Source organism: Gopherus flavomarginatus, chromosome 4, assembly GCF_025201925.1.
Source record: "Gopherus flavomarginatus isolate rGopFla2 chromosome 4, rGopFla2.mat.asm, whole genome shotgun sequence".
In the NCBI taxonomy this organism is placed as follows: domain Eukaryota; kingdom Metazoa; phylum Chordata; order Testudines; family Testudinidae; genus Gopherus; species Gopherus flavomarginatus.
Window position 1 is genome coordinate 7,838,551 of NC_066620.1, and position 15,593 is coordinate 7,854,143.

Below are 15,593 nucleotides of genomic sequence, written 5' to 3' on the forward strand. Positions count from 1 at the left end.
AGATTCACAGGCTGAAACTGGCATGAGGCAAACTAACCAGGGTTTTCCTAAAAGAGGGGAAATAAATCTCATCTGGTCAGGGGCGCTGGAACAATTTCTATAATGCTTTTTATAGAACATTCAGTGGCTGAGAGCCACTGAACCAAACTATAAGCCCTGTATATAATGGAAACCACGTTAAGGCAGGGGGTGCTGCAGAACCCCCCACACTCCTAGTTCCAGCACCAAGGCATCTGGTCCTGCTTCATGGTTCTATATAGTAGATGAAAACCCATTTCTGAAAAGGCGAGTCAAGATGTGTTCTTCTTACACCCTTACCTGAAAAATTTGTGCAGCCTTGAGCAAGCCATTTAATCTAGTCTGCCCCTCCATTCCCTGATTTGTAAAAACTGAATAATGCTTTCCTACCTCACAGGGGAGTTGTGAGAATAAAATCCAGATACGATAACGAGAAAGACCACAAAAGTATGTAGAGAGACAGTCTGCACTGTAATGACCAGAGAACCACTTAAATGGAGTAATTTTGATGTCCATTCATTGAGAATCAACTTAAGACACTAATAAATAGAAAATGCAACAGCCTACCTTTGCAAGATGCCAGAATCTCAAAAAGTATTGCGGGCCTAAGGCATTTAATATTGGACATTCACACCCTTTCATAAAGAAGCGGCTACGGTTACTTGTCTGCATACAATGCAATTCATCTGCTCTCCCGCTGTAAAGTCCTAGGTGAATGACTGTCTGGGGAGCTGCAGGACTGTAATTTAGGGAATAGCTACACTGCAGCTGAGAGTGAGCCCCCAGACCAGGAGGATAGACTTGGAATAGTGGGGCTCGAGCTAGCACACTAAAAAAGTCATAGAATGGCTGTTGCAGCTCAGGTTTCAGAGTAGCAGCAGTGTTAGTCTGTATCTGCAAAAAGAACAGGAGTACTTGTGGCACCTTAGAGACTAATAAATTTATTTCAGCATGAGCTTTCGTGAGCTACAACAGCTCACTTCTTCGGATGCATAGAATGGAACACACATTAGTGTAATAACCCAACCATTCCCAGTCTCTGTTTAAGCCTGAGTTAATTGTATCTAATTTGCATATTAATTCGAGTTCAGCAGTCTTTCTTTGGACTCTGTCACTGAGTGGTTAGAGTGGTTGAAGTGTTCTCCCACTGGTTTTTGAATGTTATGATTCCTGACGTCAGATTTGTGTCCATTTATTCTTTTGCGTAGAGACTGTCCGGCTCTCTTACCACTCAGTGACAGACTTGAAGGTGGCAATTTTGCAACAAAAAAACTTCAAAAACAGACTGCAAAGAGAGACTGCTGAACTCAAATTCATATGCAAATTAGATACAATTAACTCAGGCTTAAACAGAGACTGGGAATGGTTGTGTCATTACACCAACTGAATCTATTTCCCTATGTTAAGTTCTCCTCACACCTTCTATGGGTCATGTTAATTATCCCTTCAAAAGTTTTTCTTCTCCTGCTGATGATAGCTCATCTCAATTGATTAGACTCTTCCTGTTGGTATGGCTACTTCCACCTTTTCATGTTCTCTGTCTGTATAAATATCTCCTGTCTGTGTGTTCCATTCTATGCATCCGAAGAAGTGAGCTGTTGTAGCTCACGAAAGCTCATGCTGAAATAAATTTGTTAGTCTCTAAGGTGCCACAAGTACTCCTGTTCTTGTTGCAGCTCAGGGTCCCAAGCCCAGCCGAACCCTTCAGCTTGAGAGCCCAAACTCCAGCTCTCAGCCACAACATCCACACTGCTACTTTTAAGCATGCTAACTCGAGCCCTGCAAATGCAAGTCTGTCTACCCAGGCTGGGCAGATACAACTTTAGTGGCCTTTCCGAGGCTGACCCTGCAGGCTGATGAGCACTGCAGGCGGCACAAAAAAACAGAAGTGTTAACCTCCAGCTTCACTATCAGCACCTGTGCAGAAAGGCTGCTTTCAGTATGCCTTGCATTGCACATAGCCCAGCTACTAGAAGAGAGGGAGCAGGTGTGATGGGATAGGGACTGGGGGTGTGGGAAGGAAAGTCAGAGGTAAAGCCAGGATTCGGCCTTTAAAGCATAATCCAATGACTGCAAATGTTCTTGTCAGCTCACCAGACTGCAGATGCCCCACCCCACTCCCCCCTGCCTACTTTCTCTTACTGGAGTGATTAACAAAGCGCTCTGATCAGCAGCACTACCTACAGCTCAGCACCAATCTCTCACAACCTTCTTCTATATCCTTATAAGCTGGAGTGGGCACTTTTTGGCCTGAGGGCTACATTGGGGTTGCAAAACTGCATGGGGGGCCGGGTAGGGAAGGCTGTGCCTCCCCAAACAGCCTGGCTCCCGCCCCCTCCCACTTCCCAGCCCCAGACTGCCTGCCTCAGAACCACTGAGCCATCCAACCACCCCCACTCCTTGTCCCCTAACCGTCCCCTCCCGGGACCCCACCCCATATCCAACTCCCCTGCTCCCAGTCCCCTGACTGCTCTGATCCCTATCCACACCCCCGCCCTTTGACAGGCCCCCCAGGACCCCACGCATATCCAACCTCCGCTGTTCCCCATCCCCTGACCCCCTATCCACACCCCCACCCCCTGACAGCCCCCCGGGACTCCCACATTTATCCAATGCCCCCACTCCCCATTCCCGGACACCCCCCCCAGAATCTCCACCCAATCCAACCCTCCCGCTCCCTGTCCCCTGACTGCCCCCGATGCCCCCCGCCCCTTATCTAACCCCCCAGCCCCGGCCCACTTAGCATGCCGCTCAGAACAGCGTGTCTTACAGCCGTGCCGCCTTGCCAAAGCCAGACACACTGCCGTTCTACTTGGCAGGAGAGCGCAACCCCGCTGCCCACAGCGCTGCCCACGCAGTGGCATGGCTGCAGGGGAGGGGGGACAACGGAGGCTAGCCTCCCCGGCCGAGAACTCAAGGGCCAGGCAGGATGGTCCCACGGGCCAGATGTGGCCCACCTCTGTTATAAGCACTAAAGTTACAAAGAGTTTCCCAAAGCCTCCAAGAACTGCTACAGCCTCATTTAGAATCATGTTTTAAAACTGACTGGTCATGGTCACTACATTTTATAGAGAATCTTGTCAGACGTTGTATGGATAATTCTAGTCTTTTTCTCAGTGTGTTAAGGACATTCGCCTGTTCTAACTTTGGGTGTGGGAGGGGAATAAGAGGGAAAGAAAAAAATCCCAAACAGAAGAGGAAGTTCTGCACCTGCACAGAAGACCAAGCACTGAAATATAAACTCTAAAAGTGAAACTCAGTCTAACTCCCACTCAAATTGGCAACTGTGAAATGCACAAGATACTCCCCAAGGAAAGAATCCAAGCAAGCCAGACAAAGGACTAATGGACGTTCCAAACTGTGAAATCAATGTTCCAGTAGCATTTATCATAATAAGTGTTTTATGCCGTGAAGCTTGCTAATTATTAATGCAGATCTGGTTCTGAAACCTACACGCAGCTATCTGACACTGAATGCTTAAAATGCCCATATAACCTGGCCTCCTGTGAACTCAAAAATTAAGAGTAAGCAAATAGAAAATAAAGACAAGTCTGAAGTACACTTCACTGGTGTAGCTATTGTAGCACAAGCTATAATTAAATCAAGTGTTAGATTTCCAGTATCATTACGCCAATTGTTTTCAATATTATCTTTTACTTTGCTAACACTAAAGACCAGACCCGTCAAACACCAATGTGAGCTTTGTGTAAAGACTGGAAGTAGATTATGGTTCCCTAAATTCTAAGGACAATTTAAGGGACATTGGTTTACTTTAGAGGACTGCGAGCCAAGACTTCAGGCCCCAAATTAAGCTTCAACGGGGCAACTCACACACTTAAAGCTAGGTATGGTCTTATGTACCTTGTGGAACTGTGACCTCTATCTGCAGCTATGCCATTGGCTCAGTGTCACCTCCTGGATGAAGTCACGCAAGTGACTTTTGTCTCAGTTTACCCATTTGTAAAATGCATATGACACTTGAGTAAGTTGGGTATGAAGGTGCTGGAAAGTTAAATTATATGGTGTTCAAAAAGCACTCTGAGACCCTTAGATGAAGAAAACATACACATGCTTACCCTTAAGAAAAATATCTTCAAGGTGGCCCCCTGGATCTCCATGCATTCCCTCACAAGATACTTCAGAAATTATGTGCAAGCCTCTCCGGGCACTGTTTCAGGAGGATAACTTTGCAAGCTACAGTGACTTAGTAAATCAGGAAGTAGTTATGTATAACCATTTCAATCTTAGTTATATGTTAGACTAAATCGTTTTCACTCCCTACCTATCTGCAGGATTTTACTATGCTGGAGAAAAGGAAAATTGTGTGTCTGAATTCTTCCCGCAAAGCTACAGGAAGGCTGAAGCCTCATTAGCAGATATGTGAACCTTACTATCTCAAAGAATAAAAGCTCTTTGTAAGTGCATACTATTATTAAACAGACATGTCCAACTAGTTAACAAACACTCAATTTCTGATAAGCCATATCTTTGGCATTCCCTTTTCTACTCCATGATTAGTTTGTGGTATTTTTATTACAATGGCAGCATCTAAATATGAATTGTCATCTCTGTGTAGACAACACTGATATGTTGAAAAGGTTTAACAGAAAGAAACACAAAGGATCATATTCTTTTCTCAAATGCACCAGTGCAAATCCAGAAAACCTACATATAGAGGTGGCTACCCATTCCCTCTCTAATAAGTCTTGTGAAGTCAAATGACGATTGTGCGAATACAACGTATGTGAATCTGGAATAAAGAAAATAATTTGGACCAAAATGTCTATTCCAGGGGAACATTTCCTATTTAATATGGGCCACGTTCTTCCTTAACGCAATGGGGTTGTAGGAAAAAAGTGATGGAAAAAAATTAGCCCTGCTTGGACAAATACCTGTACACATTGAGCAACACAAGCAGAAAGATGCAGCAAAATAACTACCAAAACTAAAAAATAATAATAATAATAATAATAATTAAACCATTTAAGTTTCTAAGTGACAACACTGTAATTACCTACTACATTATTTACGAAACTTAAGCACTTAAAAACAGGGAAATGAATACAGATATCATCATTCTTACACTGCCCACATAATACACACATGCATATTATTCTCATCAAGTATAAATAATGCATATTTCATCAATACTGACTCTGACTCATGGACTTTTTAAATCTTAATTTCTGTATCTCAATATTTTCTTTTAAGGGATAGTATCAAATGAAAATAATCATCAGTAAATCCATTTTTTTAACTGGCAGTGCAAGTTTCATGTAAAATATATAGAACTGTGCTTTTTAAAGAATAACTGTATAACAGAAAAAGAGTTTTACATAGATTTACTCTAACTTTATATATAAATGTGTACATAGACACCAGCTTACTCAGATCCCGGGGGGTGCTCGACCCCTACTCTGCCCCAGGCCCTGCCCCCACTCCACCCTCACCCTGCCTCTTCCCGCCCTCATTCTGCCCCAGGCCCTGCCCCCACCCCACTCCTTCCCCCAAGCCTCAACCCCGCCCCTTCCCAGGCCCACCCCACCACTTTCCGCCTCCTTCCCTTGCCTCTTCCTGCCTCCGTTCCTCACCCTCCCCCCAGTATGCTGTGGAACAGCTGATTGTGGCAGGCTGGAGGTTCTTGGAGGGAAGGGAAGAGCCGAGTGGCAGGGCTGTGGGCAGGCAGGATGTGCTGTGGGAAGGGGGCGGCACTGACTCGCAGGGCTGCCAGTGGATGCTGAGCACCCACTACTTGTTCCCCATGGGTGCTCCAGCCCTGGAGCATCCATGGAGTTGACACCTCTGTATGTGTAGCAAGCTGTGTCATCTTCACTAGTATAGGACTGTAACTATGGCTGCATCTACACTTGGAACTGGAGGTGTGGTTCCCAGCTCAAGCAGACACACTCACACTAGCACACAATAAATAGTACTGTAGCTGCAGTAGCACAGGCAGCAGAAAATGGTAGCCCAGATTAGCTGACGCGATTACACACCCACGCAGACTCCACGGGCATGTAATCGGGGGTAGCTAGGCCATGCCACCACTCTCCATTGCCCGTGTTAGTTACACTGTTGTTTTTGGCATGCGAGCTCAATGAGAAAATAGATGATGAAAGGCAACCATCTTGAATGAAAATGTCATGCCACTAGTTAATACTAATTCCTATCTATATGCTTTGTTCACTCTAGCTAGATTCTCGATTTGAATAATACAAATATAAATTAGTGCTTCTATGGCCCCATAAGCTACTGTGGACTATTTTCCTCTTTACAAGCCTTAAACACACTGGGCTTAAAACTGCCATTGACTTCAGTGGGGCCAGGATTTCATCATCAAGTCTTTTCCTTCTTAAACAATTACTGGCTGACTTAGAACAACGCTTCCTCAGCTCTTGTCCCCTAATGCCCCTACTCCACTTGCGCTACATTGATGACATCTTCATCATCTGGACCCATGGAAAAGAAGCCCTTGAGGAATTCCACCATGATTTCAACAATTTTCATCCCACTATCAACCTCAGCCTGGACCAGTCCACACAAGAGATCCACTTTCTGGACACTACAGTGCTCATAAGCGATGGTCACATAAACACCACCCTATACCAAAAACCTACTGACCGCTATACTTACCTACATGCCCCCAGCTTTCACCCAGACCACATCACACAATCCATTGTCTACAGCAAAGCTCTAAGATACAACTGCATTTGCTCCAATCCCTCAGACAGACAAACACCTACAAGATCTCTATCAAGCATTCTTAAAACTACAATAGTCACCTGCTGAAGTGAAGAAACAGATTGACAGAGCCAGAAGAATACCCAGAAGTCACCTACTCCAGAACAGACCCAACAAAGAAAGTGAGAGAACGCCACTAGCCATCACCTTCAGCCCCCAACTAAAACCTCTCCAGCGCATAATCAAGGATCTATAACCTATCCTGAAGGACGATCCCTCACTCTTGGAGATCTTGGGAGACAGGCCAGTCCTCGCTTACAGACAGCACCCCCAACCTGAAGCAAATACTCACCAGCAACCACACAACAAAACACACTAATCCAGGAACCTAGCCTTGCAACAATACCAGTTGCCAACTCTGTCCACATACCTATTCAAGGGACACCATCATAGGACTTAATTACATCAGCCACACCATCAGAGGCTCGTTCACCTGCACATCTACCAGTGTGATATATGCCATCGTGTGCCAGCAATGCTCCTCTGCCATGTACACTGGCCAAACTGGACAGACTATACGCAAAAGAATTAATGGACACAAATCAGACGTCAAGAATTATAACAGTCAAAAACCAGTCAGAGAACACTTCAACCTCCCTGGTCACTCGATTACAGACCTAAAAGTCGCAATACTCCAACAAAAAAAAACTTCAAAAACAGACTCCAAAGAGAGACTGCTGAATTGGAATTAATTTGCAAACTGGACACCATTAAATAAGGCTTGAACAACTATTGGGAGTGGATGGGTCATTACACAAACTAAAACTATTTCCCCATGCTAATATTTTCCCCTCTGTTACTCACACCTTCTTGTCAACTGTTGGAAATGGGCCATCCTGACTATCACTACAAAAGTTTTTTTTCCTCCTGCTGATAATAGCCTTAATTGATTAGTCTCGTTATAATTGGTATGGCAACAACAATTTTTTCATGTTCTCTGCATATACATCTTCCTACTTTATTTTCCACTCCATGCATCCGATGAAGTGGGGTTTAGCCCACGAAAGCTTATGCCCAAATAAATGTATTAGTCTCCAAGGTGCCACAAGTACTCCTCCTCCTTTTTTCTCATACAGACTAACACAGCTACCACTCTGAAACCTGTAGAAGGATTAAAAGTGAAAAATAAACTTGACGTAAAGCGGTTGTGGTTCACTAGAGACAAGTAGTGAAGCAAGACCCAAGGAAAAGGGTTGAAGGCCAAAATATTTACACAGCTCAGAGAAAGACAGTCATTAAGATTTTTCTTATGACTAGTAGTGCTCTTCAGAAAGGCCTTTGTTTAACTGTCACCAGTGACATACGGCCAAAGGAATGGGTTCAGACCCTGCAACTGAATCCACACACAGATCCTTAACCCCACAAGGATCCAATTACAGGACTGGGGCCCCAGTCAACTGGAAAAGAAGATTTCTCAACACAGTTCGTATCTTGAATAAATAAGACCCTCTTATATTATCTCTTGCTGAAATAAATTGACCCTTTCACAGAATAAGGCTTCATACAAAAAACGTTGCTATTTTGACAGTCTGTTCTTGGTACATAAAAATATTTTCCAGACCCTGGGACTGATCCAATCCTTATTGAACTCAACCCCCCCACCTCACTGCACCACGGCCCGCCAACTTCAGTGGGCTTTGGATCAGGCCCTACGGTTTAGTTTTGAGAAAAGACAATTGAAGGGGGAGCTGACACATATTCCAATATGTTAAGGGTTATTATAAAGAGGATGGTGATCAGTTGTTCACTCCACGTCCACTGAAGGTAGGACAAGAAGTAATGTGCTTAATCTAATGCAAGGGAGATTTAGATCAGATATGAGGAAAAACTTTCTAACTATGCGGGCTGTTATGTTTTGGAATAGGCTTCCAAGGAAGGCTGTGGAATCCCCATCATTGGAGATTTTTAAGACCAGGCTGAACAGACATCTGTCAGGGACAGTTCAGGACTAGGTTTACGTGATCCTACCTCAGCGCAAAGGGCTGTACTTGATGACTTCTCAATGCCCCTTCCAGCTCTACATTTCTAGGATTCCTTTACTTATACACGTAGTTCCAATTACCTTTAGCAGGCCTACTTGTGTGCACAAGGGAAGGCAAGATCAGGCCCTAAAATGGCAACTGCACTGGAGAAAGAATGTTGCTCCATAAAGACTTCCACTTTTCCTTTAACTTTTCTTTTTTAGAAACCCTCTCTTGCAGTTTATAAATAACTGAAATGTAATAACATTTGGGGAGGCAGGGAGCAGAGTGAGAGGAAAGGAGAAAGAAAGGACAGAAAAACAGAGATATTGCTGCAGACAGTATAAGGGACAGGTAAATGCCTTCTCTTCAAGGAGCACAAAAGTAAAAAAACAAACAAAAAAAACCTTACTTGCTGATGCACACAGTATACAGAGTCATTTAAAAAAAATTAAAATATAGACAAAGTTTTAAGCCAAGGTATCTCGTAAGATCAACAAGCACAGATTCAACAAGGCCAGAAGGGACCAATGTGATCATCTAGTCTGGCCTCCTGTATAACACAGAACATAGAACTTCCCCAGAATAATTCCTAGAGCAGATCTTTTAGAAAAAATATCCAGTCTCGATTTTAAAATTGTCCACGATAGAGAATTCACCATGACCCTTGCTCCGTTGTCCCAATGGTTAATTCCTCTCACTGTTAAAAATGTATGCCTTATTTCTATTCTGACTTTGTCTAGTTTCAACTTCCCACCATTGGATCACGTTGTACCTTTCTCTGCTAGACGTAAGAACCAATGTCAAATATCTGTTCCCCATATAGGTATTTATAGACTATGACCAAGTCATCCCTTCACCTTCTTAAAATAAAAAGATTGAGCTCCTTAAGTCTATCACTATGCGGCAGGTTTTCTAATCTTTTAATCATTCTCGTGGCTCTTCTCTGACTCCTCTCCAATTTATCACCTTCCTACTTGAATTGTGGTCACCAGAACTGGACACAGTATTCCAGCAGCAGTCACATCAGAGCCAAATGCAGAGACAAAATAACTTCTTAACTCCACTCAAGATTTGTCGTTCGTGCATCAAACGATCACATTAGCCCTTTTGGCCACAGCATTGCATTGGGAGCTCGTGATCAGCAGTTTATCCACTATGATTCCCAAAATCTTTTTCAGAATCACCACTTCCAAGAATTACTCTGAGCAGATTTCTGCACCAAAATTGTTTTTAAAATTATGCAAAAATCTGCTGTTTTATTTGTCAAAATAAATAATATAATCACAACTGTTTCAATTATTTTCGTAATTTATTTCAAAATATCTGTCAGCAAATATGTCTGTAACATTACAGACAACAAAAAATATTCAGGAACTGTTTTTTGACAAATAGATTCCTTACAAGGTAAATTAATATAGAACTCTGAGTAATAATTCATTTAAACTATGATACAGAACAGCATTTTCTGAACCCCTTCAGAAGTACAAAGGCTTGGTGGAGTCAGGAGTAATGGAGGTTCTAAGGGACAGGGAACTAACTGCTAGGAAGAAACCTGGGTATGAACCTGAAGGGTTGATAGGAGTGGGCGGAAAAAGTGTAGAACAGGTTTTTTGTGTGGGTGGGGAAGGATTGTTAGGGAACCTCTCCCATGCAGACCCATTTATTCAGGAATATCTACCCCGTCCCCATGTGTCCCTCCTTCCCCACTCATACAACCACTCCCCCCCATCCTCATGTGGCCGTACACCCCCACTCAGCCACCCCCATGTGGCCCTGCACCCTCTTCTCCTGTCCCCATGTGGCCCTGCACCCTGTCAGGCAGCCTCCTCCCCCCTCCCCATGTCTCTCTGTGCTCCCACTCAGCCATCCTCTTCCATCATGTAACCCTGCACCCTCTCCCATCATATCTCCCAGCACTCCCTCTCCCATCCCAATGTGGCCCTGCGCCTCCACTCCCATTCAACCCTTGCCCATCTGTCCTCCCCACTAGCCCTTATGAACCCCAGTATGTGACCCCCTAGCAGCTCCATGTGCCCCACACTGTCTGTCTTTCCATATCCTTTGTCTCCTGACCTGGCCCCACCCACGCTGTGAAGAAGGTAGCCTCAGCTGGGGCTCGCCCTGGAGCCTCTGCTCTGTTCTAGTGCCACAGTAGTCCCTGGTGGCCAAAAAGCATAACTGTAGCAACTTTCCCACAGAAGTTATTTTCTGCGGGGGAAAAAATTATGTGCAGCACATTAATTATGCATGCACATGGTGCAGAATTCCCCCAGGAATAAAAACTAGAATCTCCATCCTCTGTGTATGTCTCTGTTCATAGATCTATATACATTTACATGTAGTTGTATTCAAATACATATTGTTTGCTTGCGCTCAGTTTAGCAAGTAACCCAGATTGCTCTGTATCAGGGACCTGTCCCCTTGACTATTTACCACTCCCCCAATTTGTGTGTCACCTGCAAACTTTATCAATGATGATGCTATGCTTTCTTCTAGGTCATTGATAAAAAAGTTAAATAGCATAAGGCCAAGTACCGATCCCTGCAGGACCCTCCTAGAAACTGACCCATTCAATGATTCCCCACTTATAATTAAATTTTGAGATTTATCACTTAGCCAGCATTTAATCCCTTTAATGTGTGCTGTGTTAATTTTATATCATTCTAGTTTATTTTTTAATCAAAATGTCATTTGGTATCAAGTCAAACACCTTACAGAAGTCTAAGTACATTACATTAACACTATTACATTTATTAACCAAATCTTTAATCTCATCAAAAAACATATCAAATTAGCATGACAGGATCTATTTTTCATACATCAGTGTCTATTGGCATTAATTATATCACCTTTATTTAATTTTGTATTAGCTGAATCCCATATCAGCCACTCTATTATCTTCCCCAGCATCGGTGTCAGACTAATAGGCCTAATTACCTGTCATCCCACTCACCCTTTTTAAATATCAGCACAATATTAGCTTTCTCTCAGTCTTGTAGAACTTCCTTAGTGTTCCAAGACATATTGAAAAATCAAAATTAATAGTCCAGCAAGCTCTTTTAAAACTCTTGGATGCAAGTTATCTGGACCTGCTCATTTTAAAATGTCGGAGTTTAGTAGTTGCTGTTTAACACCCTCCAGAGATACTAGAGGAATGGAAAGACTGTTATCAACATCATATGATATGACTTCATTATTTATTTTACTCCCCAAATACAGAACAGAAATATTTATTGAACTTTTACCATTTCTGCTTTATTATTTATATTTCTACCATTTCCAACTAGTACCATTTCCAACCACTACCACTGTTAGGATTTGGTTTGTTCCTAACAGTTTAAAAAACCTCCTCCTTATTGTCCTTAACTCTGATGCCACAGATTCCTTCCTGAATCCCTTTGTTTCCTTTACCAATTTTCTACAATTCCTAGGTTCAGATTTATATTATCATCAACTTCCCCTTTCTTCCATTTGCTATATACTGCGGCCTTCACTTACCCTCTAAACCAGATCAGTTTTTTAACCAATACAACTTTCTTCCTCAGTTGTGGGTTTTGAGGCATCTAGTTAAGCGTTCTTGAACAATTACCATTCATATTTTTCAGATTAAATTCTTCCTCCCAGCTGATATGGTCATAACTATTGTAAGCTTTGTGAGACTGGCCCTTTTAAAGCACCAAATAGATATGTTACTGGTAAGGACTTTACTCTGTTAGTCTGTAGACTGATGAAAAATAGACACACACAGTATTTAAACTCCAAACCTTGAGTAAAATTCCTCACATGGTATTTGCTTTATTGAGAGGCCAAATAAACAAATACTTGGGCCGTGTCTACCTTGTCTACATACAAGGTTTCAGTGTTTTAGCTGATTTAGTAAAATGGTGCAAACCCCTGTTTGGACATTCCTATTTTGATTTAAGAGTTACTTATTTCAGTTCAGCTTCAACCCGTTCCTAATGGAATTAAGCTAAACCAAAATAAGCTCTTTTTGCACCACGTTAATAAAAATCCGCACAGAAATCACACCTCAGGTTTAACCAGTGAAACTCTGCATACAAACTAGTCCTTACAATGGCAAGACTCAAGCTGTTGGAATCAATGTACATGTTAATTTTAAAGTAGGTTACTGCATTTGACTAATACAGCCCATAAAATAATTTATTAAAGCAACGAGGCAAAAAAACTCACTAAAGGCCTTGCCTTGTACCATGATCTCAGACTAAACACATTAAGAGTTAAATCTTGCTCAGTGCAGAAGAAATTATATTTAATTTAGGGGATTAACATTCTATAAGGATATGCTAAAATGAAGCATTATTTTTGTTCCAACCTACTAGAGCAGGCCTTCAGCACTGCTCTCAGCAGAGAATATTTTTCCTCCATGAAAGAGAGAAATTAACTTTCAACTCCTTGTATCTTAAATAACAGACTCATTTCATAACATTAAAGAGACCTCCGTCACAGCAGTAGCAGCAATCTGGCTCCAATCCCCTTAGCCTTCTGTAGGAGGGATACCAGAATCATACATTTGAACTAATAGCCTAATGGGATTAGATTCTTGCTAGGTAATTAACTGATCTTGGATCAATATTGTTTACAAACCATGCCAACTTTTATTCTAGAAATATGACAATTTCAGCATCAGATTATGTCTCTCCAGAAAGGAGAGACATTAGAAAATTGACAGACACACATAAAATATCTTTAAAGTACTGGCTAAAAATCAGGAGTTATTATTATGAATGTAATGATGCATTAGCTGCTGCGTAGCAGATTAAATGGTGATATTAGAAGGGCAGAAGAGGAGAAATCATCATTCTCCATTGTAAAGCCCCAATAACGCAGAGCAGCCGCCTCCACTGCCACTAGAGGATTATCAAAAGCGAGTCTCTTCATTGTACAGAAGATGGATTACGGGCTAAAAATGCTACTTCCTTCAGAAGCAACTAATCACTATGGTGGTTTCTTACATAAATGATGTCTGTTAAGCAACAACTTGGACAGAAAGAGAAAGAGAGGTAAATGCAGGATGTTTCCCCACAACCCCATCTCACCCATCAAAAGCTTTAATCACTGCAGAGTGCTCAGTGATCCGATCCCATGCCCGGCTTTGAAACATACTGTCATCATTTAGAGAGCACTGGAACCTTTGCATCCGTACAAGGCAGAACAACATACAGGCGATGAGGGGAAATTATACAGATACAGCCAGGGAACAAGGAACTAAAGGCAACGTTTTGTTCTCCTCCCTTCCCTCCCAGCAGCAACACAGCAGAGAGAAGGAAGCTTTTTCCTGATGGCAGGCCTGGGAGGGAAGTTAGAGGGATTTTCCTGTCTACCATCTGCGTAAGAACACCATGGGCATCCTTATGTTATAGATCAATACCTCTAGGGTGGCAGGAATACAGCCAACTGTGAATTACCAGGGTGCACCCAGGAACAGGGCACAATTGGAGAGGCACCGCCAGGGTGGCAGGAATGCAGCCGACTGTGGATTACCAGGGTGCACCCAGGAACAGGGCACAATTGGAGAGGCACCGCCAGGGCGGCAGGAATACAGCCGACTGTGAATTACCAGAGTGTACCCAGGAACAGGGCACAATTGGAGAGGCACCGCCAGGGTGGCAGGAATACAGCCGACTGTGGATTACCAGGGCGCACAGAGGAACAAGGTACACTATATTAGAGAGGCAGCTCTAGGAGGGCACCAATACAGACGATTGTGAATGAGGCGTGTGGGTGTGCACGTAAATATTGTACCACACACACACACACACACACACACACACACACACACACGAGTCATACGCCTCTCTGATGTCTGTGCACGAGCCGCCCGAGCCCAGTGATCACACCTGTCACCACACGGCCCTGCCACGCACGTCCCACCGCCCCCTCAGCCACACACGGCGGGACAGAGAGAGACCCCCGCCCGCCGCCCCCGGCCTGCAGACCCCCGCCCCGCTCACCCGAAGAGGCCCCTGAGGAAGGAGTGCGAGGACTTGACCCGCTTCTCGGCCTCGGCCATGAGCTGCACGGCCTCGCGCTCCTTGCCGCTGCTGTCCATGGCGGCGGCTCTGAGGGGATGCGCGAGCCCGGCCTGCCGCCGCCGCCGCCCCGCCCCGCACGGCGGGGGAGGGGAGAGCCGAGCCGAGCCGAGCCGAGCGGTGTCGGGAGATGTGGGCGGGGGAGCGGCGGCTAAGAGCGATGGTGTGTGTGTGTGTGTGTGTGTGTGTAGAGAGACTGTCATTGAGCATATGACTGCGTGTGATGGTGTCAGTGTAGTGTGAGTGCACGTGTAACAACGTGCGTGTATGTGTGCATATGTGACGGTCTGTGTGTGATGGTGTTAGGGGGAGGGGTGTATAATCGTGTCAGCGTGTGATTGTCTCAGAGAGTGTGTGTGTGATTATGTCTGTGCGTGATACTGCCCGTCTCTGCGTGTGTAACTGTGTCTGTGTGATGATGTCAGTGTGTGTGCACACACAATGGTGGCAGTGTGATTGTGTCAATGTGTGTGATTATGTCTGTGTGATACTGTCAGCATGTGTGAGCGCAAAGGTGCCTGTGTGTGCTGGGGTCAGTCTGTGTGTGCATGCACAATGGTTTTAGTGTGGCATGTGAGAAATGGTGTCGGTGTGACACTGTCATGGTGCGTGTGATATTTAATATTATATTTATTATAATGTTTTGGCACTATCAGAATGAAATGTTTTTATTTTATCAAAGTGAAACAATTTAACAATATTGACACAAAGCTTTTCAGTGTTTCTGAATCAAAAAAATTTGGAATTTCCATTTTGTGGAAAATTTTGACATTTTAAACAAAAACAAACTTCAAAATGTCAGAATTTCCCACGGAACAGA

General features: G+C 43.7%; 1 protein-coding gene across 2 annotated transcripts in view; it reads right to left on the reverse strand.

Moving 5' to 3' along the window:
- The window catches only part of NAPB (NSF attachment protein beta), a 239,497-nt gene extending 224,671 nt beyond the window's left edge, over positions 1–14,826 (reverse strand). For both annotated transcript variants that reach the window (XM_050952227.1, XM_050952226.1), the window contains exon 1: positions 14,696–14,826. In XM_050952227.1, coding sequence (XP_050808184.1) covers positions 14,696–14,793 — 98 coding nt within the window. In that variant the 5' untranslated portion in view covers positions 14,794–14,826. The remainder of the gene's footprint in view (positions 1–14,695) is intronic.
- Between the last annotated feature and the right edge of the window lie 767 nt (positions 14,827–15,593).